Source organism: Panthera pardus, unplaced genomic scaffold (genome assembly GCF_024362965.1).
Source record: "Panthera pardus isolate Hobbes unplaced genomic scaffold, ASM2436296v1 HiC_scaffold_6, whole genome shotgun sequence".
In the NCBI taxonomy this organism is placed as follows: domain Eukaryota; kingdom Metazoa; phylum Chordata; class Mammalia; order Carnivora; family Felidae; genus Panthera; species Panthera pardus.
Genome location: NW_026526991.1, coordinates 50,092,234 through 50,117,952, shown reverse-complemented (window position 1 = coordinate 50,117,952; position 25,719 = coordinate 50,092,234). Strand labels below are relative to the sequence as shown.

The 25,719-nt window shown below is 40.0% G+C and overlaps 1 protein-coding gene across 16 annotated transcripts in view; it reads right to left on the bottom strand.

Annotated features, from left to right (window-relative positions):
- Positions 1-25,719, bottom strand: part of GRIP1 (glutamate receptor interacting protein 1) — a 682,822-nt gene that overhangs the window by 179,399 nt on the left and 477,704 nt on the right. For 14 of the 16 annotated variants that reach the window (XM_019455025.2, XM_053896004.1, XM_053896010.1 and 11 more), the window contains exon 2: positions 7,169-7,249. The exons of the other annotated variants lie outside the window; for them this stretch is intronic. In XM_019455025.2, the coding sequence (XP_019310570.2) occupies positions 7,169-7,249 (81 nt within the window). The remainder of the gene's footprint in view (positions 1-7,168; positions 7,250-25,719) is intronic. 16 annotated transcript variants of the gene reach the window in all.

Below are 25,719 nucleotides of genomic sequence, written 5' to 3'. Positions count from 1 at the left end.
TTCAGTATTTCTTCTCACTTTATAGCAAAAGCCCCAAATGCCTTCCACTCCCATTCAGATGACCTGTTTCTGCACATTGAATCTCCGACTACTTATCAATCTACCAACAAAGTACACAGCACTGGGGTTCTTGGAGTCATTTCTTCTGGGGAGACTCTCATTCCAAGCTGGTGCTTCTCCAAGTATGGTATATGTAAACATTAATGGGTGTATTTGAGAGGACACAGATGCCTTTAAAACCATTTCAGAACTAGACATTAAAAAAATTTATGTTAGAAAAATACCATTAGTATTTCAAGGCACAGATAACAAAGGTTTAGATAAGGCTAAGAAAAAAAATCAATTTAAATTTACTGAAAAGCACATGAATTATAGTACAGATAGAACACAGATATATAATAAACATCATGAGGAGAACACGGGAGTGGCAGAAATTTGGGAAGCTAGTCTAAGTCAGGTAAGCCTGAACCGTAAGAAAGGAGTATTGATGGGCCCAACTGCCCTATTCTACAGTAAATTGTGTAAGACGGTTCTTGGCTTTTCCTAGCACCAATCAATCAATACAACTTTCACCCAGCCTAATTCTCTAAAGTCATTTAATTTAAAAACCCTGATTGAAGGCCTCCCTAACTTGGAAACTGGGAGAATTAATTTTTCTTCGCTGCAAAAGGGGTAGAGGGAAAAGACTTGCTCCTTGCAGTTCCCGCACACATGTCCTTGAGCCTCTTTGTAAAATGTTCTTCAGACCCTGGGAGGCTGTGCTGGCCATCACGGTCACGCGGTCACTCCGTGAGCTTACTGTGTGTACCCAGGGCGTGACATTGACTAAATGCCACCACTCCTATAGCACAGGGGGACTCGGGAAGTATCGAGGCACAGTACTAACTCGCGACAAATGATTTCCCCCTAAATTGCACGCTGGGAGAATTATTATTTAAAAATTGTTTGCTGCATATGTACCACTTCATTATATTTCATCCATGTTTACTAAGGTGTGAGAGGAGTTCAAACGTAATAGACTGCCATTTTTTGAATTGCTAATGAAGGCGGCAGCATTGAGAACACAAATCAGGCTGGCTGGCTTTGCCCAGTGTTATTTGAGAAGTCAGTATGTACAACCAGCCACATGGCCAAGTGGATCGGTTCTCTGGGGGAAATATTTAATGTGTACCTGCCATATTAAGTAATAAGTTCTGCCTTGCACCACTCTATTTATAGACTGGCTATTTTCATGTCATTTTTAGCCTTTTTGCTACAGCAGAACACTTGAACGAATCATTCTCATCTTGCCACTTGTATTGTTAAATTCTGCTCAAACTTTCAGTGTTCCAGAACTGCACAGATATTGTCTGCTCAGACAGAAACACATAAGGCTGGAGGGAGACCTCTGGCCTTTAAAATTCTCTAGCTTCTAGCTGACCTATATTCCATTCATTAGTCTTGGGCAGCAGACGATTTCCTTAGAAATGCCATATTTGGAGCAGACTCAGGGCCTGCCTGAACAGCATATTCAAGGAGTCAGGAAATATACGGTAAACAGAGATTGTTACACTCGTTTTGTAAAGGAAGCGTATTAGTCATGAGGGAACGGACCGCACAGAGAAAACGTGCCTGCTGATCTCTGCCTGCTCATTCATTCCACAAGTATTGACTGGATACCTACCACTTGCCTAGCGTTGTTAGCTCTATGCAGTGAACACACGCTGGTGAACAAGACATATACAGCAACTGCCCTCCAGTCGCTTACGTTTTAGTGAGGGATTGAGAAAGCAGAAAAAACAATAAATTGAGCAGTTAATTTCAGAGAATGGTAGATACAGTACCATGGACAAAACAAAGGTGGGGGTGTGGACAGGATCTCAGACACATGTGCAGCTCCCAAGACTCTTGACTTTACCACCTTAGCCATTTACCTCTAAAGACGTGATATAGTTCTGCTAATTTCTTAAAAATGCAACAATTAGAATGCTGGTAAACCCTGTTGTTTTGTGTTCTTACTGTGGACTCTGAGGGGCTCTGGTAGGGCACACCCCGGACCTAAGTCCCCTTGTCCTTACCTTAGCCCTGCTGGATGTTTTGAGGACACAGGGACAGCCTGACTGAGTAGCAAAGGTGCTTGTCTTCGTATTTTACCGCACGGGTCACTAGCTCACTAACACCAGAGTCTGACTCAGTATCTTTGGGCAGCATTAGTGCACCAGGCTACCATTCCTTTCTTTTTCTTCTTCTTCTTCTTCTTTTTTTTTTTTTTTTTACTTTTTATCTTTGAAATAATTTGAAAATTATAGAAGAGTTGCAGGACCACTATGAAATACTCCTTCATACACACACACACACACACACACACACACACACAGATCAATTTTTCTTTTCTGAATCATATGAGAATACACTGGAAATATAATGGTCCTGGGGCGCCTGGGTGGCTCAGTCGGTTAGGCGGCCGACTTCGGCTCAGGTCATGATCTTGCGGTCCGTGAGTTCTAGCCCCGCGTCGGGCTCTGTGCTGACAGCTCAGAGCCTGGAGCCTGCTTCATATTCTGTGTCTCCCTCTCTCTGACCCTCCCCTGTTCATGCTCTGTCTCTCCCTGTCTCAAAAATAAATAAACGTTTAAAAAAAAATGGTCCTTTACCTCTCCCCTCCCAGCTTCATTGAGATGTAATTGACAAGTTAAGTGAACAATGTGATGATTTGATATATGGATACGTTGTGCAGCGCCTTTTTTTGTGTGATGCCTCATACGTGCTTGATTCAGCTGACTTTAGTTTACCACCTGTGAGACTTGCCCACTTTTTTGGAGGAACTCAAGGGTGGAACCGAAAGGAAGAAAGGAGAACCAGCCCCAACCAGAGTAAATGCCCTTCATACACCTGAGCAATGTCATAGCTGTAAAATCCTGTGTAAATGTCACACTATATATGCTGTCATAATGAAGATTTTGACCAATGAAGTGTCAAATTGTGTGTTAACAAAGGCAGGGAAATGCTGAACAGAGAGGGCAGAACCTTTAAAATTCCTGTCCTTTCCTTCTTAATTCAAGGTTGACAGCTTCTCCGTGGTGCCAATGGCCCTGTATGATTTACCAGACTGATTTTCCAGTAGGTGTTGACCCTCCCTGGATGTATTCTAAACAGCTTGGGTGTATACGTCTGAGGCTAATGGACATTTCAGACTCAGCTCCATGTTTTTACTCCCCCAGCAAACACCCAAACGTGAGAAGAAAGAATGACTGATATAGACTTCATTCCATTATGGCCAAGTTGATAAGTGTCTTTTTTATATTCTAGGAGCAAAAACAGATATCTTACACAAACTTTTGTAGCTCATTCTGGCTACAGAGTTAAGATCATTTTCCCGGGGCACCAAGTTTGCAAATACAATAGATGTGAAATGCTTGACAGCTTCTTGTATTTGTGAATTGCCCAGGAATCTTTGTGAAGACTAGCATAATAAAAGAAAGCTATCCTACTTGGAAAGAAGAAGCATGTCGAATAAATAACACACTAACTCTAAGCCTTGAGGTCTATAGCAGTATTCTATCTTTTTCTGTCATTCATGTTGGACATACATAATTAAATGCCTCATCTCTAAGTGGGTAAAACCATAAATTATTGCAAAATGTGTTAAACTAAGAATCAGTACAGATTTCCTTTAATAATTTGGACACACCCTTCAAGTGGTAAACTTTACCAGTAATCTGTCAGACAGAGGGGAACAGATCAACAGATTGTTTTTAATAAACAGATGTGTGAGAGAACCTGTTACTTCAAAATATCTTTGTACTTGGAAATCATCTTCTCTTTGATAAAAAAAAATGGGCAGAAATGAGTCTGAAGATATGCCTCCTTAATATTTCTTAATAGACTTAACAGATCTTTCATCTACATTTAAACTTCAGGGTCGTAGACACTCATGTCATTTTTTTACTGTCATCATTATTAAAATTTTAAAAAGCCTCATGAAAGGCCAAAAAATCTTTTTTGTTCCTACACATTTAGTGTCGTAAGAGAGATGGCTAAAATGACAAGTTTCCAAATAACATGAATAATGCATTTCCCCTTTATCCAAAGCAAGTGTACATTGCTCCTAAAGGATGTTTAATCTGTTCCCTCTTTTTTTGTTGTTTTTTTAGAAGAAATGGAGGACAAGGAAAGGAATGAAAGGATTTACAGCTAGAACTGTCACTTCATGAAAGATACATATTTGACTTGTGAAGTATTAATAATTGCTGTAGTAATATTGAGTTTAGACGGGGTGGTGGATCTTAATATGAATAAAAAGCAAATTATATTTCTGTTACCATTCAAGGCTATTTCTTTGGGACAGAATTATTGCACACTACTCTTTATTATGCCATGAAAATAGTGGAGCCCATGTTAAGAAATCTCATCTATGTATATGTATATAAATATTTACTCCAGGAAGCCCCAGGTCTACATTTGTAGAATAAGTTTCAAAGAATGGAGCTTTCATAAAAGTTGGATAGAGAAGTTTAAGAGGGCTTTCCCTACCTTACCCTTTTCCTCCACTACCTCTCACCCCTTCTATCAGAGAAAGTGCTCACGTGAGTGATCATCACCATCACTGGATGGTTGAGAGTGAAGTCTGGGGGTAGATGTGAGGAAAGCCATAGCTCCTTGAAGGTTCCAGTTTCCTTGTGTTTGCTTATAGTGCCCGGGGCAGCAAAATGGCCCTAGGGCTAAGGCTATGTCTGCCCTAAGAGTTACCTTTGCGCTGAGAAGATCCAGGGTCTGCTGGATTAGCCACACTCTTGTTTAGGCCTCATTTCATTTCCTTGCTGCATTTTTCTCTAGACACATCTTTCCTTGCTACTAGGTGGTAAAACACCATTGAGGAAAGTAAGATTGGCAGGGGAGCACAGGAGGAAGGAACGAAGGCTGTAAACCTACATTTTGCTTTTATGCTCCGTGTGGTTCAATGGAGTTCATCCAGAGAACATTTCAGGATTTTTCAGCTAAAGCTCCAGCAATGAATAAAGGCCATGCATTTCCCCCTGCCTCTTCCTCTGTGTATCTCTTTCTCATGGGGTAGGGGTAATGGGGTAAAGGTGGTAAACATAGTAGGTGACTGGTTAAGACTTCTGGATGCTGGGTTAGATCTCTCCTTAAGTGACCTCTTGGCCTAAGATCAAGGGAGGATGCCCCCCACAACCTTCCCCCCCCCCCCCCCAGAACAAGAACAGGTTCTTGTAAGTAGTAAGACAGAAAAGTCAAGTAAGTACAGGTTCAGAATTCCAAGTATTAGAAGTCAGTCAGGAAACAGTTTCTAAGAAGTTCCTTAATTTTCTCCTTGCGATAATAGTAAGTAATAATCAGCTATTAACCACTTTGGTTTCTTAGCCCTCTGGGTGGTGACGACTTTCTTCTTGGGCTATTCTAAATAAGAAAATTTTCAGGATCCCCAACCCTTCTGGCTGCTACCTCATTAAAGAACAACAAAAAGGTGTCTGTCCATGTTGAAACCCCAAGAAAATAACCCATGAAGCCTACAAAATAGGTTCATGATTCTAATTAAATTGATTCTAATTAAATTGATATAAGGAGGGCTAAAGGAAAAAGTTCTGTAATGAAGAATCACTATATGTCATGAGCTAAGGATTATGATGAATGACTTCTTTGTACCTAGCGCGTAACTTAAAAAACTACTTAATGACTTTAGGGAAAAGTTTGACCCTCAAACATGTTATAATTTAGTAACACTAGAGAACCCATGAAAAGAAAACATAATTATAGTCAGTGCTTTTGTTTAATATCACATAAAGGGGAAAGGACACTAGGAAGTCCCTTCACTCTTCCCAAGAGAAGAGTATTGCATACTGGCTAATGTAGACAAGCCAAGAAGGAATTGATGGATAACTGGCATTCTTGAACTTCAAACTTTGGGTACTTCCTTACTGCTGACAAGGAGAAAGCAGAGAACACAGCCCATCGCTGACTACAGTAGTTTTTCTAAATGTGATCAGCACTAAGAATGATGGGTTTATGGGATGGAATAGAAGAAATCTCCGCACTGGGTGATGCCATCTAATTATAGAAGTCAAATTACTTTAGAATTTTCAAAACACCCAGACAAGGATGTATATAGCATGTTCACAATATGGCTCTTTACAAGCCATGTACTTTCATAATGAATCTAAGCCTTCACAGCAAGAATAAAAATAACCACATGTCATTCTTATAAAAGTAAATAATAATCATGAACAGGGTTGCTCAGAAACTGGACTCATATTGCTCTTATTCAGATGGAAAAATTTCCCTATTCACTGACAGATTTGCCAAACCATTCAACTGAAATACTGGAAAACACTGCTTTCTTTCTCCTGAATTTTTAAACTACTATGCTATGCTCTAAAATCCCATAGCTAAGATGTAGCTGTGCTCAATTCACTTGTACAAAATATATAAAGGCATTATTTTTATAAATGTCTAAGTGTATTAATGATTTTAACCCTTCTTTTAAGTATAGTTACTTCCATAAGAGGTTTTTCACAAATCAACTAGCTTTATAAATTTTGAGTAATATTTTGAATTTTTTTCCCTCTTTTACAACTTTTGTGTCATTCTCAAATTCAAAGCTTCAAAAACATTGAAGTGTTGGGGTAAGGCGTTTAAGATATTTGTCCAAAATGGTTTTTTTTAAAAAACAGGTATCACTTATTGTGTCATAGGAATCCTAATAGCAGCTTCCTAACGAGACAAAGCCCCAGAATTTTACAAGAGTTGCCCAGTGGAAGTAAATCCAGGTTCAAAGAGATAAGAAGAAAGGAGTAATTTGTTATTCAGACTATATATACGTTCGGCCACAGCAATTTTGAACCCTTTGTTCTGCCTTGTACGTCTCAATAAAGAAATAGATGCTGCCGTGAAAGTCACCCCCTGAAAACAGAGAAGAGAGTAAGTAAATGAGAGAGCTGACATAACTCCAAGTCATTTTACCAAGGAGTTGCACATCGGATGATTTCTCACAAGTTGGCAAGCTTTTCCAAAGTCTAGTTTTTATGAATATCCTTCGAACAAGTTGGGTGGAATGCAGTCTATACCCTATGAAATATCATTGATTTTTATTACCAAGTTGGAACTGTTTAGGATCACCAAATAACAGGGTTCAAAAGTAAAACAGCTGAAAAATCCAACAGTCTGGTCTAACCTGGGATGCTCTGTCTCCTCACAGCCAACGCTCCATCAGGCGGCTTTGTCTGGCTGGCGGATTTAGTGTAGGGGCTCTCATCTGCAAAGGTACAATGAAGCGTTTGGTTAATTTCCATCCAGTTTCTAATGCAGTGAAGATTTTTTAATGGACTGCAATCCTTCTGCCAGAGAGAGGTGATATGGTATGGTATGGTAGAAAGAGTCAGGAGATCGGAGTGTTAACCTTGGCTTAGCTGTGGGGCAAGTCATTTAAAATGCACTGAGCATTGGTTTTCTCCCCTATAAAAGAGGGAGAGAGATACTTTCTCATCTACCTCTTAGGACTGTCAGGATCAAGCTGTCGTGTACCTGAAGGCATAACATGGTAAGAACTATGCAATACAGCATACAAATTATTTGCCTGTCACCTACATGCATTGATAAATAAGTATCAGTGAATATCAATAAGAGGAAGACAAAGAAGGAATAAAATGGCTCAGTGGGCACTAAGAATAATCAGGTAGAAGAACAAAGGAAATGAAACGAAATGTTATATTTCAGATGACAGGGCATTATAAGCAGATGACAGAGCATTAGTATTGCAGGAAAATAAAGACACACTAAATTAGTGGGTTCCTCTTGGAAGTGCAAAATGGCATCCAGATATATGGAGGGACATGGACATTTAGAGTAAGACCAGAGAAGCTATGCTGAGAACAGGAAAGGAATGATGGTTTGGCAAAAGAGGACGTATATTGCAATGGGCTGATCTGCCCTCTTTTAGAAAGAGATAAAAATAACCTGCAGAACCATAAAGAGAACAACTGAAAAGACAGAAGGACCAAAGCTCAGCATATCTGTGACAGGCAAGAAGCTAGATGAGCAAAACACTAGGTGACAAGATCATAGAGGTGATGGATCTATGAAATTCTAAGTAAAGTGGTTTTATTTAAATATAGAAAAGGATTTAATCTGGCTTGGAATACAGGAGTAATGAACTAGGATGGCAAATGTTAGGGTTAAAAAAGAAAGGAAGAATTCTTCCTAATTTGCATGAGGCATTTGTATAAAGTAAGAGATGTCTGAGTGACAGTCTTAAACATTTTCAAGAATAAGATATGTATGGCCATAGCGGACATAATGTAAAATAATTATCTAGCATATCGAGTCAAGCTAGATGACCCAAATGGTACTTCTGGCCATACTGTAAGGGAAGTTTGTCGTGGGTGTTGTTGTAATAGGAAATCACTAGATGATTAAAAAGAACTGTATTGTACAATGCAAACTATTAAATACAACAAGGAGTTAATTCGGCAAGTAGGCTTTATCATCTGAAAACATTAATTCTCCCAACTAAGTGGTTTGTGTTTCAAAATTGGGGAACTCAATTCCTTTCTACGATGTACTTCTGGTTGAAATGATTCATGATTTCTTCATAAAACTAACAAGGCCTTTAGAAGCAATGACAAAAAGCAAAGATTGACACTGTTGTAAGCTGCAATTAACTTAAAAAATGGAAATCACGCTGTTTCATGTTTATATTCCATTTGTCACACAATTCTTTATGTTCTGCCAACCACAGATATAATGTACCAACTTTCAGATACCAATATAATCAACAGCATCATTTTTGCTTATAATATAGTATCCTGGATCTTTGACTCTTCTCGATGCAGATGCAATTTTGAGTATAATCAGAAACCACAAGACAAAATGTAAACATTGCACGACAAAAGTCTCTATTTGCCCCATCATTTCCACTTGAGTATTTGAGTGTTTTTCTCACAGTATTGATTTAATAACCAGGCAATGTGTTTTATACAGCACCTATTAAAACAAACTTACTATATATGAAAATTTGGATTCTTTATAAAACTAACTAAAAATATATTTCCCTTTATAATCCAAATCTTTGAAACTGTATGAGTACAGAGCGCTGAGTCAAGGAGATATGGATCATAACAACTAGTTTTAAGAATAGCATCTTGGAAGCCTAAAAGCTTTCTTCCGTTTTAAGTTTGTCAAGAGTCCAGCCAATTAAAGTCTTGGGTTGAATCCAGTGTTGGATTTTCTTAAAGGGCAATAAGAGATTTACCCAGGAGACTCTGGGGTTTTTTGCACTCAATGTTCTATTTTAAGGAGCTATTTCTCTAGAAATTTACCACTTTGCACTACAAAAGTAGACAACTTTGGTGAAGTTGTTTTCTCATTTATATTTGAAAACAGTTTCCTTGATTTAGAGCTGACATAGTCTAGCTATGCACATCCTAAAAGGTTGACACCACATTACAGATGGCCACCTGGCCAGCCTCTACATATCCATTCCCCAGTCTCCCGCTCCTTCTCCCAGTATTAAGAGTGTCCTTACTGAGCATAAACAAAAGTAAACAATCATCTAGAAGCCCAAGTTGTATTGGTCAAAGTTCCAGACTGAAGTAAACTTGACATTATCTAAGAATAGCTTGCCAAAGTCAATCAAGGTGAAAGCAATAATTCCTAATGGAAAGCAAGTCAGAATCCTGGCAACGTTTATCATGAGAAGTAAGCCGAGCACAGCAACACAGCAGTGTGGCACCATCTCACATTTGCTTTTAAGAATACATTCTAAGATATTCTAAGAACATCTGTTTATTTTAAACCTCTAGGAGGCATCATGGGCCTTTTATGAAAAGCTGCCCATTACAGAATGGACATCAACTCTTGATGTGATCTACTCAAAGTCAACTCTTTGACTTTGAAGCAAGTGTTGTGAGTGATTCAAACTTTGCTTGAAAGTAGAATCGAGGAAAGACAATGAATAAATCAGTGGCTGATGGCTCTAGAGCAGGATACTAAAGGACAAGAAGGTCGGGGGCACCTTTTTAATCCTTAAGCGGAAAGTCATGGAGAGCTATGGAGTCTTCTATTGTGGTTTTCTCATGTGTTCCTTAATGGAGATTGGTTGACATAGCATCAGAATTTCATGTTATAAGGAATAATGTAGGCTAGTCTTTTCATTTTACAGTCAGGACTTAAAGTCCAGAGAGGTAAATTTATAGAAGAACACACATCTAGAGTGAGTCTGGACTGAATTTCGTTTATTTTTATTCTCATGCTCTTTCCTCCTTATGCCACTTCCTCTTGCATGAACAACGAGCTTTGATAGGTTCTTATTTGCATGTTTCTGTATCATACAGGTAAGCGAATGAACACAACACTCCAGCCACCAGCTTGCAAAACGTAAGTTGAATTCCTATGGAGAAGGCTATGAAAATGAGCAATCAGAGCTAATTTCTTTTGTGTGTATAGAAATCTCATTTCCCCCTCCTCCATATATTTGTTTGCCTAACATGAAGTGTATTTAAGTTGTACCATAGTATCAATCCATCCTTGTAAGTTCACTTTTTGGAAGATAAAAATTTAAAATACATGCCAGTACAATTCACTGTTCCTCAGTTAAGGTCTTAAAAGGTTCCCTGAATATAAGACCCGTGTTAATGCTTCTTTATTTTATCAGGGAGACACTAAACAGACTTCCAAGTTCCATTCAATTACACAGGTGAGTTAAAAAAATAGGTCAAATAATAAGGAAAGGAATCAATCAGTAGATAATATCTCTAGAACAGTGCCTGACACATAACATGTATTCATTAGACATTTGCTAATAGATGATTGAATTATATTCAACTTTTCAACCTAGGGCATTTATTATAGATTTATTATAAATTAATTATAAATAAGCAACCTGAAGAAAGTCAAATATTTGTTATGGACCATCCTTCTTCCTACCACTGATTTTCTTTTTCTAGGTTTATAGCCAAGTCCTTTTAATGTCACATCATCCTCCAATAGCTCTTAAGTACTGACTTAATATGTATTTAAAAAATTTGTGACTCTTTATAAAAACTAATATTGAAATATATTTCCTTGGGGCACCTGGGTGGCTCAGTCGGTTAAGTGTCCGACTTCAGCTCAGGTCATGGTCTCGCGGGTTCGTGGGTTCAAGCCTTGCATCGGGCTCTGTGCTGACAGCTTGGAGCCTGGAGCCTGCTTTGGATTCTGTGTCCCCCTCTCTCTCTGTCCCTCCCCAGCTCGTGCTCTGTCTCTCTCTGTCTCTCAAAAATGAATAAATGTTAAAAGAATATTTTTATTTAAAAAAAAAGTTTTTTTCAACGTTTTTTATTTATTTTTGGGACAGAAAGAGACAGAGCACGAACGGGGGAGGGGCAGAGAGAGAGGGAGACACAGAATCGGAAACAGGCTCCAGGCTCCGAGCCATCAGCCCAGAGCCTGACACGGGGCTCGAACTCACGGACCGCGAGATCGTGACCTGGCTGAAGTCAGACGCTTAACCGACTGCGCCACCCAGGCGCCCCAAAAGAATATTTTTAAAATAAAAAATACATTTCCTTTAATTTTAATTCAGACTACAGAAAGATTTATCAAACGTCCTTTAGGATAATGCCTCTAAGCAAAAGAATTCTGATTTTCACACAGGACTTCCAGCCTTGACTTTGATGATAGATCACATAAAAAGGGATCCTTATTGAAAGTCACCATAGGGGCAAAGCCGACATTCAACTGGTGAGCTACTGTTCACTGAAGTGAATGCTGTAAGTAATCATTAAGGGCACCATAGGGTGTCAGAACTGTCAACCTTCTCTAATGACATCTTAGCAGCTAAATAATCACTGTCACACATGATGGCCGCCCACTGTCATAGGGGCTATGTATTGGTTATAACAAGGAAGAGCATAGGTCCCCTTTAGAGTGACATCCCATGAGGCGAGGGAAAATGCCCTCCATTAAATGGAGAATCGACACTGTGACAGAGGCACAGAAAGGGCTTAGCCAAGCATATACTTACAACAGAAGTGGAACAATGGGAAGACCATCTGTCCCTCTCATTCCCCCAAGTTTGGTCAGTCTCCCCATGTGCCAAACACAGGAGTGGCAAACACAAATCATTTGTTTTGATTACATATTCTGAGTGAAGCTGGTTTTTGTAAACTTGGAAAGCAAACACAGGCGCCTTCGTTCTGCATCACAACCAAAGCCCATGCTGGGGCTGAGAAAACCACATCTTGAGGAATGGACTCAGGTCCCCTCATGTTCTCATAACCTTGAATAGTTGCTTGATATCAAATAGCATCCATGTGCAATCAGGCTGCTTCTTGTCTCTCCATCTCCTGCCTCCCCTAGTCCCAGTGTCTGGGATTCCCAGCGGGACAGGATATGACTATGGTTTCAAGAATCTCGAGCTGTGTTCATGGCTTTGTTGAAGAAAAAAAAAAATTAATTTCCTTTGGCTGAGACTAATCAGCCTATGCTAAACAATGCCTAGCAACTAATTATGCACAATTGAGGCGCTAGCTAAGCCAGCAGATCTCTTAACTTCTTGATTGGGGGGGGGGGGGAGGCATTTTGTGCAATTAAACATTAGGACCACTTCCTAGCAGCGGGGAGATAGGCAGCTCATGCCACAATGTTCATGCACGTCATTACCAACTCCGAAGAAAACTGTTTTTCATGAATGGAACAAAATGAAATCCATTGTGAAGGGAATGATCTGCCTCTTGAATTCAATTACATCCCAGAAATTTTAGTGCCTACTGTGTGCAAACTAAGAATCAAAGTGGATAAAAGATAATAAAACTTTAAGTGGAATGGTGATTGAGGAATCCTTATTGCTTCATGGGTTTGAGACTGGAACATGTGCTTCATTAGCTGATGGGAGAAATGAGCACGGGCTTAGGGTGCTGGTGGGGAGGGGCATGGGAAGAGAAAGGGAGAGCCACTGAAATGAACTTATCCAGAGCTCTGCAAGCAGAAAAATCAAGAAATGGGCCATTTTAGTTTTCAGCTAACATGGAAGTTTTGTGTGACGTGGGACCATAATCTTTTCATTTCAGCCCAGCCCAGCATGAATGTGCTGTAAGTCGGCCGTTTCTCTTTTTTAGATACTAGACCTCCAGTTTCATTTGCTGCCTTGGCAGTTTGGGGCACATTCTAAAATTTAAGCAAGATGTCCACAAGGATAGCTGTCAAAGGGTTTTGACAATAGAACTTAGTTATGTCTTATCCTTATTAAAATAATGTATAAATACAAGCACCATTCCCTGCATAATTTATTTTTTTTTAAATTTTTTTTTAACGTTTGTTTATTTTTGAGACAGAGAGAGACAGAGCATGAACAGGGGAGGGGCAGAGAGAGAGGGAGACACAGAATCTGAAACAGGCTCCAGGCTCTGAGCTGTCAGCACAGAGCCCGACGCGGGGCTCGAACTCACGGACCGTGAGATCACGACCTGAGCTGAAGTTGGACGCTTAACCGACCGAGCCACCCAGGCGCCCCTCCCTGAATAATTTAAAGAAAAGCACAAAGATACAGCACAATACTCCTCTTCAATCCCAAATGGTTCCTAATCTTTGATAAAATAATATTTTTTCCCCTAGGACCAAACAAAAAATGCACCTCAATCTTTTCCAGAGTCAGAAACTTCTGAGTCTTACATGGGCTTCAGTTCTATTGCTTTGGTGTATGGAAGCAGGTTGGATACCTGCTTACAGCTGATCATGAGCATGAATTAATTTCATCTCCTTGCCCAATGGGATACAATAGTCCACACACTAGATTTAAACCAGAAGAAAGGAGGAATGATCTGAGCTTGATGGCAGGAGGCAGAGGCGGTGTGCTGCTCCTGGACAGTCTTCTTCCTATTAAGAGATGGTTTTCCCCTCTCCAACTGTCTTTCCCTCCTCTCTTGTGTTCTTTGTTTTGCATCTGCGTGGCATTGTTGTCTATCCTTGGCTCTGCAGGTTTCTGTATAGTTTTATAGATCAGACACAGATGTGCTTCACATTCTTAAATGGGACCAAGTCTTTGACTTTTGAACATCGAATAAAAAAATCATCCAAACAGAGAATGGCTTCATTTTAAAAAGAAAGGTACAGTGGTTTTGTCACAATGATAGAATGTCCTCTAAAATTATATCACAATCACATAACCATTTCGGGGATTACATATTTACAGCTAAACACCATGCCAACCACAGAGCTCAGATTGCTGCAGGCCGGTCGTATAAGACCATTTTTCTCCCTCACTGCCCCGTTAACTAACTCCTTGCTACTCAAAATGTGGTCCATAGACAAGTGGCATTGGGCATTGCCTGGGAGCTTGTCAGAAATGCAGGATCTCAGGCCCCGGCCCAGACCTATGGAATCGGATTTAACAAAATCTCCATGTGATTTGTATGTACATTAAAGGTTGGGAAGCCCTGTTCCAGTTGATCTGACCCAACAGCAACAGCACGGGTAGTGACGAGGCATCTGTCCTATTCGTCACCTGATAGTGTCAGTGGCAGCCCACAAAGAAGCTGGCAGAATGGCCTCAATGGTATTCCCAGTTCTTAAATATGATAATTATCAAATTACTTATAGAATTATTTCCTCAAATGGAAACGAAACTGGGGCAGTGTTATGATTCTGAGTGAATTTCATCTTCTCCCGATCCACTCTACACCCCTTTACAATCCTAAAATGGCTAGTTCATGGGGTAACTGGATACATCTAAGGTTAGATTACCTACAGCAGTGGATGGATTAAGGTGGAGACAGGAAATAGTATGGTGTGATTACCCCCTAGCCAATAAAAGTCGACTGAAAATGTAAAGTTATGTCCTGCGTCATGGTGAGGACATGGGGGAGAGAATCTTCTGTGGTACCCTCTCCTTAAACTCTTTTTCTTCAGACACAAAGTTGCTCCCTTGACGCATGTGCACAGTTCTCTTGGAACCGGGGAGGTCTCCAGCCCAGAAACTGGCCTATGATCTTCATGGGGGGGATACATAGGACCACTGCAGCCCCCGAGCATCTGGTCAACCTTGTGGAAATGGTCTGCAATAACTGTGCCTCTTGGTGATGCCTACAGGTTGTTTCGAAGAGTAATATCTCGGGCCAGGTTAATTTGCAAATCCTCTCTGAAATTAATGAGCATGAAATTGCACATTTTCTGCCTCTGGCATTCCTCTTGCTCATGTGTCTGAATCATAAATGATAACCCCTATGCTTCTTCTTAAGTACTGTTTCTAGCAGGAACAGATGAACAAGAGTCACAACAGTCACAGGCTGGCCTCCTCACCAAGGAATCAGTATTTCTAGAGGGATGGACACAATGCCATGAAGCCTATTTTCATTACCATAACAGATCCCAACTAAAAACTTTAAATTTTTTTTTTAACGTTTTATTTATTTTTGAGACAGAGACAGAGCATGAACGGGGGAGGGGAAGAGAGAGAGGGAGACACAGAATCGGAAGCAGGCTCCAGGCTCTGAGCCATCAGCCCAGAGCCCGACGCGGGGCTCGAACCCACGGACCGTGAGATCGTGACCTGAGCCGAAGTCGGTCGCTCAACCGACTGAGCCACCCAGGCGCCCCCCTCCCCCAACTAAAAACTTTAAAAAGTTAAAGTCAGTACAGCTTCTATGTAGGGAGAGTATACACTTTAATTCTTTGATTTAACCACCAGATTATGGCAGCTGATATTCTTGGTATCTTAACATTATGAAACTCCACAGGTTCATAATGTGGCTCCACATTATGAAGCCACATAGGCTCCACAGGTGCTTAGCATTAGACTAAGAATGTGGGGAAAAATATGAGTTACTTCAGGGTAATGAGCATTGGGTATCTAAAGCCACATTTGCTAATTCTTATTTAAAAAGTGCATCACTGGGGTGCCTGGGTGGCTCAGTTGGTTAAGCATCTGACTTTGGCTCAGATTATGATCTTACAGTTCAGGGGTTCGAGCCCTGCATTGGGCTTTGTGCTGACAGCTCAGAGCCTGGAGCCTGTTTTGGATTCTGTCTGTCTGTCTCTCTCTCTCTCTCTCTGCCCCTCCCCCTGCTCATTCTCTCTCTCTCTCTCTCTTTCTCTGCCCCTCCCCCTGCTCATTCTCTCTCTCTCTCTTTCTCTTTCTCTTTCTCAAAAATAAATAAACATGTGGGGCGCCTGGGTGGCTCAGTCGGTTAAGCGTCCGACTTCAGCTCAGGTCACGATCTCACAGTCCGTGAGTTCGAGCCCCGCGTCGGGCTCTGGGCTGATGGCTCAGAGCGTGGAGCCTGCTTCCAATTCTGTGTCTCCCTCTCTCTCTTCCCCTCCCCCGTTCATGCTCTGTCTCTCTCTGTCTCAAAAAAAAAAAAATAAATAAATAAATAAAATAAAAATAAATAAATAAATATGTAAAAAAAAAAGTGCACCATTATTCAGGAAGAAGTATGTGGGTATCAATAGGCTAGAACATATCTGAGTATTCTTGGGGGGGGTTCATATGATTATACATAATAGAACTGGAGCTTGGTGGGAGGATCAATAGAAATAAAACATTTGGAATAACTAAGGTTCCCCCAATTTTTGACCAATAAATAAGATGAAATGAAGAAGTTACTTTGATTAATACAGAGAACAAACTGGTGGTTGATGGGGGTGAGGAAACGGGTGAAACAGATAAAGGGGATGAAGAGTGTCTTTGTCTTGGTGAGCACTGAGAGATGGACAGGACTGCTGAATCACTACACTGTACATCTGAAATGAATATAACACCGTATGCTAGTTCTAGCTGAATAAAAAACAATTTTTAAAAAAGGAGTTACTTTGACACATATTGATCACAATTTCAACTGGAGTAACTTTTAGAGAAAAACTTTTACGAGTACATAGATCTTCCCGAGCGAACTCGTGAAACAAAATGTTAAACATGTCTCCATTGAAAAGACTGAGATTTTTTTTTTTAACGTCCCAATAACAATGGTCACAGCGTCAAAAGTGGATCATTTAAATGGTTGTATCTCTTGATTATTTAAATCACTTAGGTTTTTTTGCCCCTTTGTCTGGGACACTTTTTGCATATCTAGCATAACTCGTAGAGAAAAAGACGGAGCTTTTTGTAAAATCAGGGCTCTTCAAGAACTCTTCTTTTACGTGATCTTACTGCAAAGCTTTCCATATTTAGAACATTTCAGTATGAAATTTCAGTTACAAGAAAGAGGTCAAAGTTTACGGAAAAAAATTAGAGGAAGGAAAATGCAATCAGGGCGACTTTATTTTAAGAGGTCTAAATCTTGGGCCGTGCCTGGTGGCTCAGTCAGTTCAGCGTTCGACTTCAGCTCAGGTCATGATCTTGCGGTTGACGAGTTCGAGCTTGGCGATGGGCTCTGTGCTGACAGCTCGGAGCCTGGAGCCTGCTTCAGATTCTGTGTCTCCCTCTCTCTCTGTCCCTCTCCCACTCCCACTCTGTCTCTCTCTCTCTAACTCTCTCTCTCAGAAATAAACATTAAAAAAAAACTAAAAAAAAAAAAAAAAAAAAGAGGTCTAAATCTTGTGCCAGTGAGGGAAGAAACACTGGATATCATTAGATAAAAGAAGGATTCACCTATGGGGGGAGCATTCTGGTATAGGTTTGATTATTGAGAAAATAACCTTTAAAGCCCTCACCTGTTGCTCCAGCAATCAGTGACATTATGCAATTTTACAACTAAGGCAACTTTCCAATCTGGTTCAGTGACTTAGTATTTTTTCTTTTTCTTTTTTTCCCTTTTTCTTATTAACCAAGTATAGTGTAAGCTAAAACAAATGCCAACTGCTGGCGAACGACTTTATACAAATAAATGATCAGCTACTCACTACTGCTGACAAATTGCTAAACGAAACTGAAAAAGGATAACCACCACCATTCAGACTTAGTTTCTAACACATAAGCTGAAAAATCTGTCTCTGTATCTAGCATCCTGGAGAAAAAGAATGGGGAAAAATAAGTAGTATAGATTTTAACCTTGAGTAACATTTTGCAGCTAGGAGCACAGACTGTTTTCCCAGGGTCATTGATCTGACCAAACCACAAGGATCATATGAGCCAACCTCATTGTGTGACTCCCAACTCCCTCCTTCATGGCTCAAGTGGGTCCTCAGAAACAATACTCCAAAGGATGTTTCCAATATGCCAGAAAAACCAAAACTTTTTCCAAGGGTCTACTGTCATTAATAATCCAAACAGTGAAAGAGGAGATGAGACTTTATGGTAACGGGGAAAGAGGATTAAACCAGAATTTTTTGGAGAGCAAAGTAAACAAGGAAAAGTGAACCTCAGGTTGAATTCCCTGGCTATATGTGAAAGATATTAGTTACATGAAGAAAAATTAGGGTTTGATTGTCATCATGTAAGATTTTTTAGATACTTCTTTCATTATACATCAATGCCGTGGGTTTCCTCTACAAGTATTCTAAATACTTTCTTACAGACCTTTACTTCTGACTTTGTGCTCTCTCTCTTTCTCTCTCTCTCTCTTTTGTTTATTTATTTTTGAGAAAGAGACAGAGTGCGAGCAAGGGGAGGGACAGAGAAAGAGGGAGACAAAGAATGTCTCCCTGAAATGAGAGTCCATCAGGGGGCTCGAACCCATAAACAGTGAAATCATGACTTCAGCCGAAGTCAGAGGCTTAACTGACTGAGCCCCCCAGGCACCCCAGACTTTGTGCTCTCTTTAATAAGTAGTTCAAACTACTTGGGTCAACCATAAGACATTTTATTTACTGTCTTTTTAAATGTTTATTTATTCTGAGAGAGAGATAATGGGAGGGGCAGAGAGACAGAGACAGAGAGAGAGAGAGAGAGAGAGGAAGAGAGAGAATAGCAGACTCCACGCTGTCAGAGCAGAGACTTTCATAGGATTTAATCTCACAAACCATGAGATCATGACCTGAGCCAAAATCAAGAGTCGAACACTCAACCAACTGAGCCACCCAGGCGCCCAACCATAAGACATTTTAAGATGTAAATAATACTGACCATACTATAAACAATTATAGCTAATACTGAACACTCATGGTATGACAGTATGAATCTAAGTCCTTTATGTGTATAATCTTATCCTCACAACTCAATAACACTTAGAATAGCAAAAAAAAAAAAAAAAAAAAAAAAAAAAAAAGAGAGAGAGAGAGAGAGAGATAAATTCATTTTACAAAAGGAGTTCTAGTTTTAAGGAAGAATGTGCCATTGCTCATCCTAAATAGTATTCCATGGTGAATTTAATACAACTACTATGATATTAAAATTGAGAGTGGAGCACCAGGGTGGCTCAGTTGGTTAAGCATCCAACTTCAGCTCAGGTCATGATTTTGAGGTTCATGGGTTCGAGCCCTGCGTCCAGCTCTGTGCTGACAGCTCAGAGCCTGGAGCCTGCTTCAGATTCTGTGTCTCCTCTCTCTCTGCTCCTTCCCGCTTGTGATCTGTCTCTCTCTCTCAAAAATAAATAAACATTAAAATTTTTTTTTAAAAAATCAAAAGCAGTGTGGGTATACTACATGCCTAGCATTGTTCTTAATACCTTAAGACATAATCAATGTTCACAACAATATAATTGTTCAGGTACAATTATACTACTTGACATATGAGGAGATAGAAGCTTATAGAAATGAAATAAGATGCCTAAATGCTCCCAGGAAACCAAGTGCAGAAATGAAACTTTAACTTACACATCTTTATAGAGTCGGCTGTTCACCACAATGATGTGTTATTTACCAAAATTTGATTCACATCCATTTTTATAATTTCTCTGTGTGTGTGTGTGTACGAAAAAGAGGCACATTTTCAGAGAGCAGTCACGTCTGGGTGTGTTCTCGCTGACTACATATATTGATAGAGGACAGAGACTTGGGGCTGCATTTGATTTCCCGGAATTTGAATTTAGAAAAGAAAATATCATCTCCCAGTTTTCAGATCTCACTTCCTTGTCATGAATTCTTAGCTTAATTTACGATACAAGATTCAAGGTTTTTTTTTGTTTTTTTCTGGCACACAAACAAATCACTTGAAAGAATGCCTTTTAGCCAAGGAGCTCCAAGTATTTTAGGAGATGAAATCTGGCTGAATTTATCTCTCTAACTCTTCCTCTATGCCAACCATTCTCTACTGATAGAGCATTTATGAACTAGTTCCTACAAGTGGTTTATCATCTTACAATGAATACATTGTGGGACACTCTCTTTTCTCCTCTAGTATTCCAGACACCACGTTCATAGCCTGCTGCTTACAATATTTTAAGCCTTTCTTTAGTGTTCATGCAGCTGGAGGGGGAAAATAAATCTTGGACCAGGCCACCCCCAGCAAGACGACAAAGAAAATGGTGGTATGCCTCATGCGGTTGGCAAAGGAGATCATTGAAGTCTGTCTTTCCTCCTCCTCTGGCTCCCCCAGCCCATCTCTGCAAAGATCCAGGCTCCAGAGTAGGGAGTTTACAGATTCAGGAGTGGTTCTGTGCAGCGGAGTAACAGAACAGACAGGTGCAGACTCTTTGCTGCCCCTAATAATTTCACAGGGAGCCTATGAAGCCCGGTGACTAACACCTAATTAGCCATTCTTTCCCAGACTGCCATCTCTTCTGGCCTTGGCTCCTTTCAGGGCCTATTCTCCGAACTCGCTTTCTTTAATGGCTTTTAGTTTTAAAAATTCCCAGGTGTCAGCTCAATTTGTAAGTGCGGGCTAGTGTCGCTATATGCCATTTTAGAGCCAACACCTTTCTGCCCGTTAGGTGAAGGGTAAGAATCACATTTGGATGCTTTGGGAATAATATATTTCATATGTATGCCTTGAGTTGCCACATGTTTTGCTTTATTAATTCATCGCCAGGTCAAGCAACAGCAGATGACTGCTTATCAAACAGATGACATGTGTTTTTCATGCATGATTAAAGCAGGATTTATCATGGCTGTCAGAATCCAGGGAGTCTGTGAGGTTTGTTATTTAAAGCCCTACTTTGGATACTCTCTGGTTTTACAGTGAGAGGCAGTGATTATACAGATGAAACCTTGCAAGGGTGTTGGACCGGAAACAATTTTTGGATGCAAAACATTAAACCCATTTTAATGCACCAGAGTTTTACTGCACTGCAACTTTCACGGTTTGGATGGCTTTGCTAGTTATTGCGTGACCAGGGACAAGTTACTTATTCTCTTGGAGCGCCAGTCTCCTCACCTCTACAGTGGAAATAGTACTGTACCTACCTCTTAGGATTGCTGTGAGGATTGAATAAACAGTGTAAATAAAGCACCGGGACTGATCTGAGTTCCAAAGGTGATGGTTCCCTATCCCTCTACCCGGTGAGTGAGGAAGCTGAATGAGACACAAGAGCCAGCAGCAACAAAAAAGCCCCCAGCAACAAATCTATGTTTTCATGAGAGCCCTTATCACACCACCTTATAATTGTCGACCTGCTTTTCACCACCACATGAACTCCTTTGACTGGGGGTTTACTTTGACAGTCATAGACACTGGTTTCCCCATTTTTACAGATGAGAAAATTAAATCTCCAGGAAGCTAAAAATCTGTCTCAGCCTAAACAGCTAATAAGTGCCACGAATCGAACCCAGGGTGCCTGACATCAAAGACCATTCTTTCCCTAGTATTGCTGCACTGCCTCAATAGAGTTTAAACAACCTGTAGTGGAGACAGAAGTGTGTTATCTAACGTAAACCAATATGACCATTGTCCAACCTGTCCTTCCATTTTCTATCTTTTTAAAAAAATTTTTTTTTTAACGTTTATTTATTTTTGAGACAGAGAGAGACACAGCATGAACGGGGGAGGGGCAGAGAGAGAGGGAGACACAGAATCGGAAGCAGGCTCCAGGCCCTGAGCCATCAGCCCAGAGCCCGATGCGGGGCTCAAACTCGCGGACCGTGAGATAGTGACCTGAGCTGAAGTCGGACACTTAACCGACTGAGCCACCCAGGCGCCCCCTTCCATTTTCTATCTTAATGAAGAGGCAGATAGTTGGCACATCATTTTTTTCAAAGCTCTGGGCTACCGTTTGCTGAGTTTTCAGTTGGAGAAACTCACTGACATTCATTAAACAGTCTATTCTGATTCAATTTGTCAGTGGCAAAATAAAAATTAAAACCCAGGTACCTAGATTTAATAGTCCAAAGATGATCAAATTATCTTCATTTGCTTCTGAGACAAATTATTCAGACGTACAGTTTCCTCACGAATTACTTGCTTGTCTAACTCTCCTTGGGTTGTGTCTACTTCATCAATTTCACTATTTTTCCCCATAAATCTTGCCTGAACAAAGATTCAGCTTTTGTAGTTAATGAGGACAAACAAGGAAAATGCAATTCAACTACACAAAATGTGAATGTTTAATTTTGAACCGATTTTCTAGCATTAGACTCGGTAGGACCCTTCCAATTTTCCAATTAACAAGTTACTGACATGTACAAACATCCAGAATAAAAGAAACCTTTTCTTCCATTGCTGTTGTCAGTTTTATTACTGAATTGGGGTCTGCTTTGGGACACTTCAATCATGAAAGAAATCATGGAAAACTACATTGGGTTTTATTAGCAATAATACCTTAGAGGAGGTTCATCTATGATAACTAAAACTTTCTCTGACTCACTCTCATCTATCATGTAATTTGCCTTAAGGTATTTTAAAATCACACTGTCAAAGCTTGAGAAGGGCACTTCGAGGCACTTAACTCGGAGCCACAGTATATTTTGAAACAGAGATTTTTATGAAATCCAATGTTAAGAAGCAAATTGCTAAGTATTTTCCAATATAAACATTGTTTCAATTTTCCAGATCAGTGTATATCAATGCCATATGAGGCAATCAGGAAGGTCTGTATCTATATCTGTATAACTATATATCTGTATCCGTATATCTACATACACACATACATAAATACACACAAATACATGCATATGCATTTGATAGATGTAGGTATCCATACATATGTATCTATTTATGAGTACTGGTAGGAAAAATTATGCATACGAACAGGAGATCTAAAAGGATCTTCCAACCCCCAAATATCCCTCCTCTCCTATTCTACAGGGAAAATACAATGGGCAGAAGTTGGAGGCCATCACCTTTATCCCAGTGACTTCTTCTTGAGCCCTAGAGTAAAATGAGCAAGAGCTTAGAGCTAATGGCAAGAATCAAGAGGGTACAGAGCTCCTATAATATTCCAGAGACGTCACCTTTTAGAAAATACATGCAAATTTGTGCTTTAATTTATATAAATTCATAGACTTCGGAATTCTATGTTTGGGGTTGCCACATTATATCAAGAGATGCTTTCGGAGAAATTGCAGTTTAGCTTGGAGACCGTCTACAAATACGTAGTGCAGATGCACAGCGTATAGAAGAACAGCAACTATGTGAGAAGTCCGTTTTTCTCAGGGGTCTAGAGTGAATAGTCACAGCATAGCAGATATCGTAGAGGTGGGCATGGTTACCATTTGACGCGTGCTGTCTACACATATACTGCATAAAGGTTATGCATGCGAGTGTAGATCCATTGAACAATCTGGGTACTGATTTTAAGTATAGTCTGGCTTTGTGTTTCTTCACTGTATACATGCAGCTTTTATTGGCTTCTATTTTGCTTAAGACAAGTTTAACAAAACATTTGCTATTTATTGTGATGGAGTAAACAACACAGAATGGCTATGTTGGGTACGATAAAGCTCAGATATTTGCTTCTTTGACAATTAGGGATGTATTGCTTGAAATAAGTTCAAGCGTTTGTGCGTTATCTGAAAAACGTCACATTTATGTAAACAGAGATCATAAAACTGAAATATGAAAGCACCGCTCACACTCTGCTCCCATCAGTATCTTCCCTCCAGGAAACGAATTCAAGGGATACTTTTTAAATTGCAATTATGGGAGATTTTAGCTAAAAATCCATTAGGTCACACAATTCTTTGTTCAACCAAGTAGAAAACTTTACCACCTTTCTTAAATACCAACAAACTTAATTGAAAAAAAAAAAAGATGTTAAATTTGGTGAAGAAATACCAGAAAGCCTCAAGCAACCTGCATAATTAAATCATCTTTTTCCATTTCCTTTATCTTTTCTCCATTTGACCCCAAAAGCTCTTGCTTCGCATATTTGCATGTAACTGAGACGGAACTTGATACAAAGGGTGGACCTCATCTCACAGGCCCCCAGGCTCAGTTGAGGGTGACCTGGTTGGTGAGTAATGACTCTCACACTTAAGAACTGGATGTCCGGGGCACCTGGGTGGCTCAGTCAGTTAAGTGTCCTACTTTGGCTCAGGTCATGATCTCGCAGTTTGTGAGTTCGAGCCCCGCGTCGGGCTCTGTGCTGACAGCCCAGAGCCTGGAGCCTGCTTTGGATTCTGTGTTTCCTTCTCTCTCTCTGCCCCTCCCCCACTTGTGCTCTGTCTCTCTCCGCCTATCAAAAGTAAATAAATGTAAAAGAAAATTAAAAAAAAAAAAAGAACTGGATGTCCATCCACTAAATGATCTCTTCTCATCTAGATTGCAAAATCACATAGGCCTATTGCAAATTTCATAAACAGAAGGGCCGCAAACATTTACCACATTTGTTTTTTTTTCTGCCATCAGCAAAGATAAGCCACTTGGAAGTAGGTGAGAGAAGGAAAGTCTTTTTAGTTTTCTCCTTTTCTCCTTTAGTTTTCTCCTTTTCTAAAAAATTGAATTTTATTTTTCTTAAGATTTTATTTTTAATCTCTACACCCAACGTGGGGCTTGAAACCACAACCCCGAGATTAAGAGTCGCATGTTCCACCGACGGAGCCAGCCAGGCACCCTCTCTCCTTTAAAAAATTTTATTTATTTATTTTTATTTTTTTTAACGTTTATCTTTGAGAGAGAGAGAGAGAGAGAGAAAGTGCAAGCAGGGGAGGGGCAGAGAGAGGGAAACAGAGGATCTGAAGTAGGCTCTGCACTGACAACACAGAGCCCAATGAGGGGCTCAAACTCACGAGCTGCAAGATCACATCCTGAACCAAAGTTGGACACTTAACTGACTGACCCACCCAGGGGCCCCTCCTTTTTTTTTTAATTGACGTACAATTGACCTAGAATATCCTATTTGTTGCAGGTGTACCTCAAAGTCACTTGATATTTTTTATACATTACAAAATGATCCCCACAAGTCTAGTTCTCCATCACACAAAGTTATTACAATACTATTGACAACATTCCCCATGCTGTACATTACATCCCCATGACCTATTGCAACCCCCACTCTGGTAACCCACACTTTGTTTCCTGTGTCTATGAGCCTGTTTCTGTTTTATTTTGTTTGCTCATTTATTTTGCTTTTTAGATTCCACATGTAAGTGAAATCATATCGTATTTGTCTTTCTCTGTCTCATTTAATTAGCACAATACCCTCTAGGCCCATTCACACTGTTACAAGCGGTAAGATTTCCATCTTTTTTATGGCTTAGTAACATTCCCTCGTATTATGAACTACCTCTTGTTTACTCATTCATCTATGGATGGACAATCGCTTCCATATTTGGCTGTGGTAAATAATGCTGCAGTAAACATAGGGGTGCATATATCTCTTTGGATGGGTGTTTTTGTTTTCTTTGGATAAATACCCAGAGGTAGAATTGCTGGGTCACGGGGTAGATCTAGTTTTAATTTTTTGAGGAACCTCCATGCTGTTTTCCAGAGTGGCTACACCAACTTACATTTCTACCAACAACGTAGGAGAGTTCTCTTTTCTCTACATCTTCACCCACCCT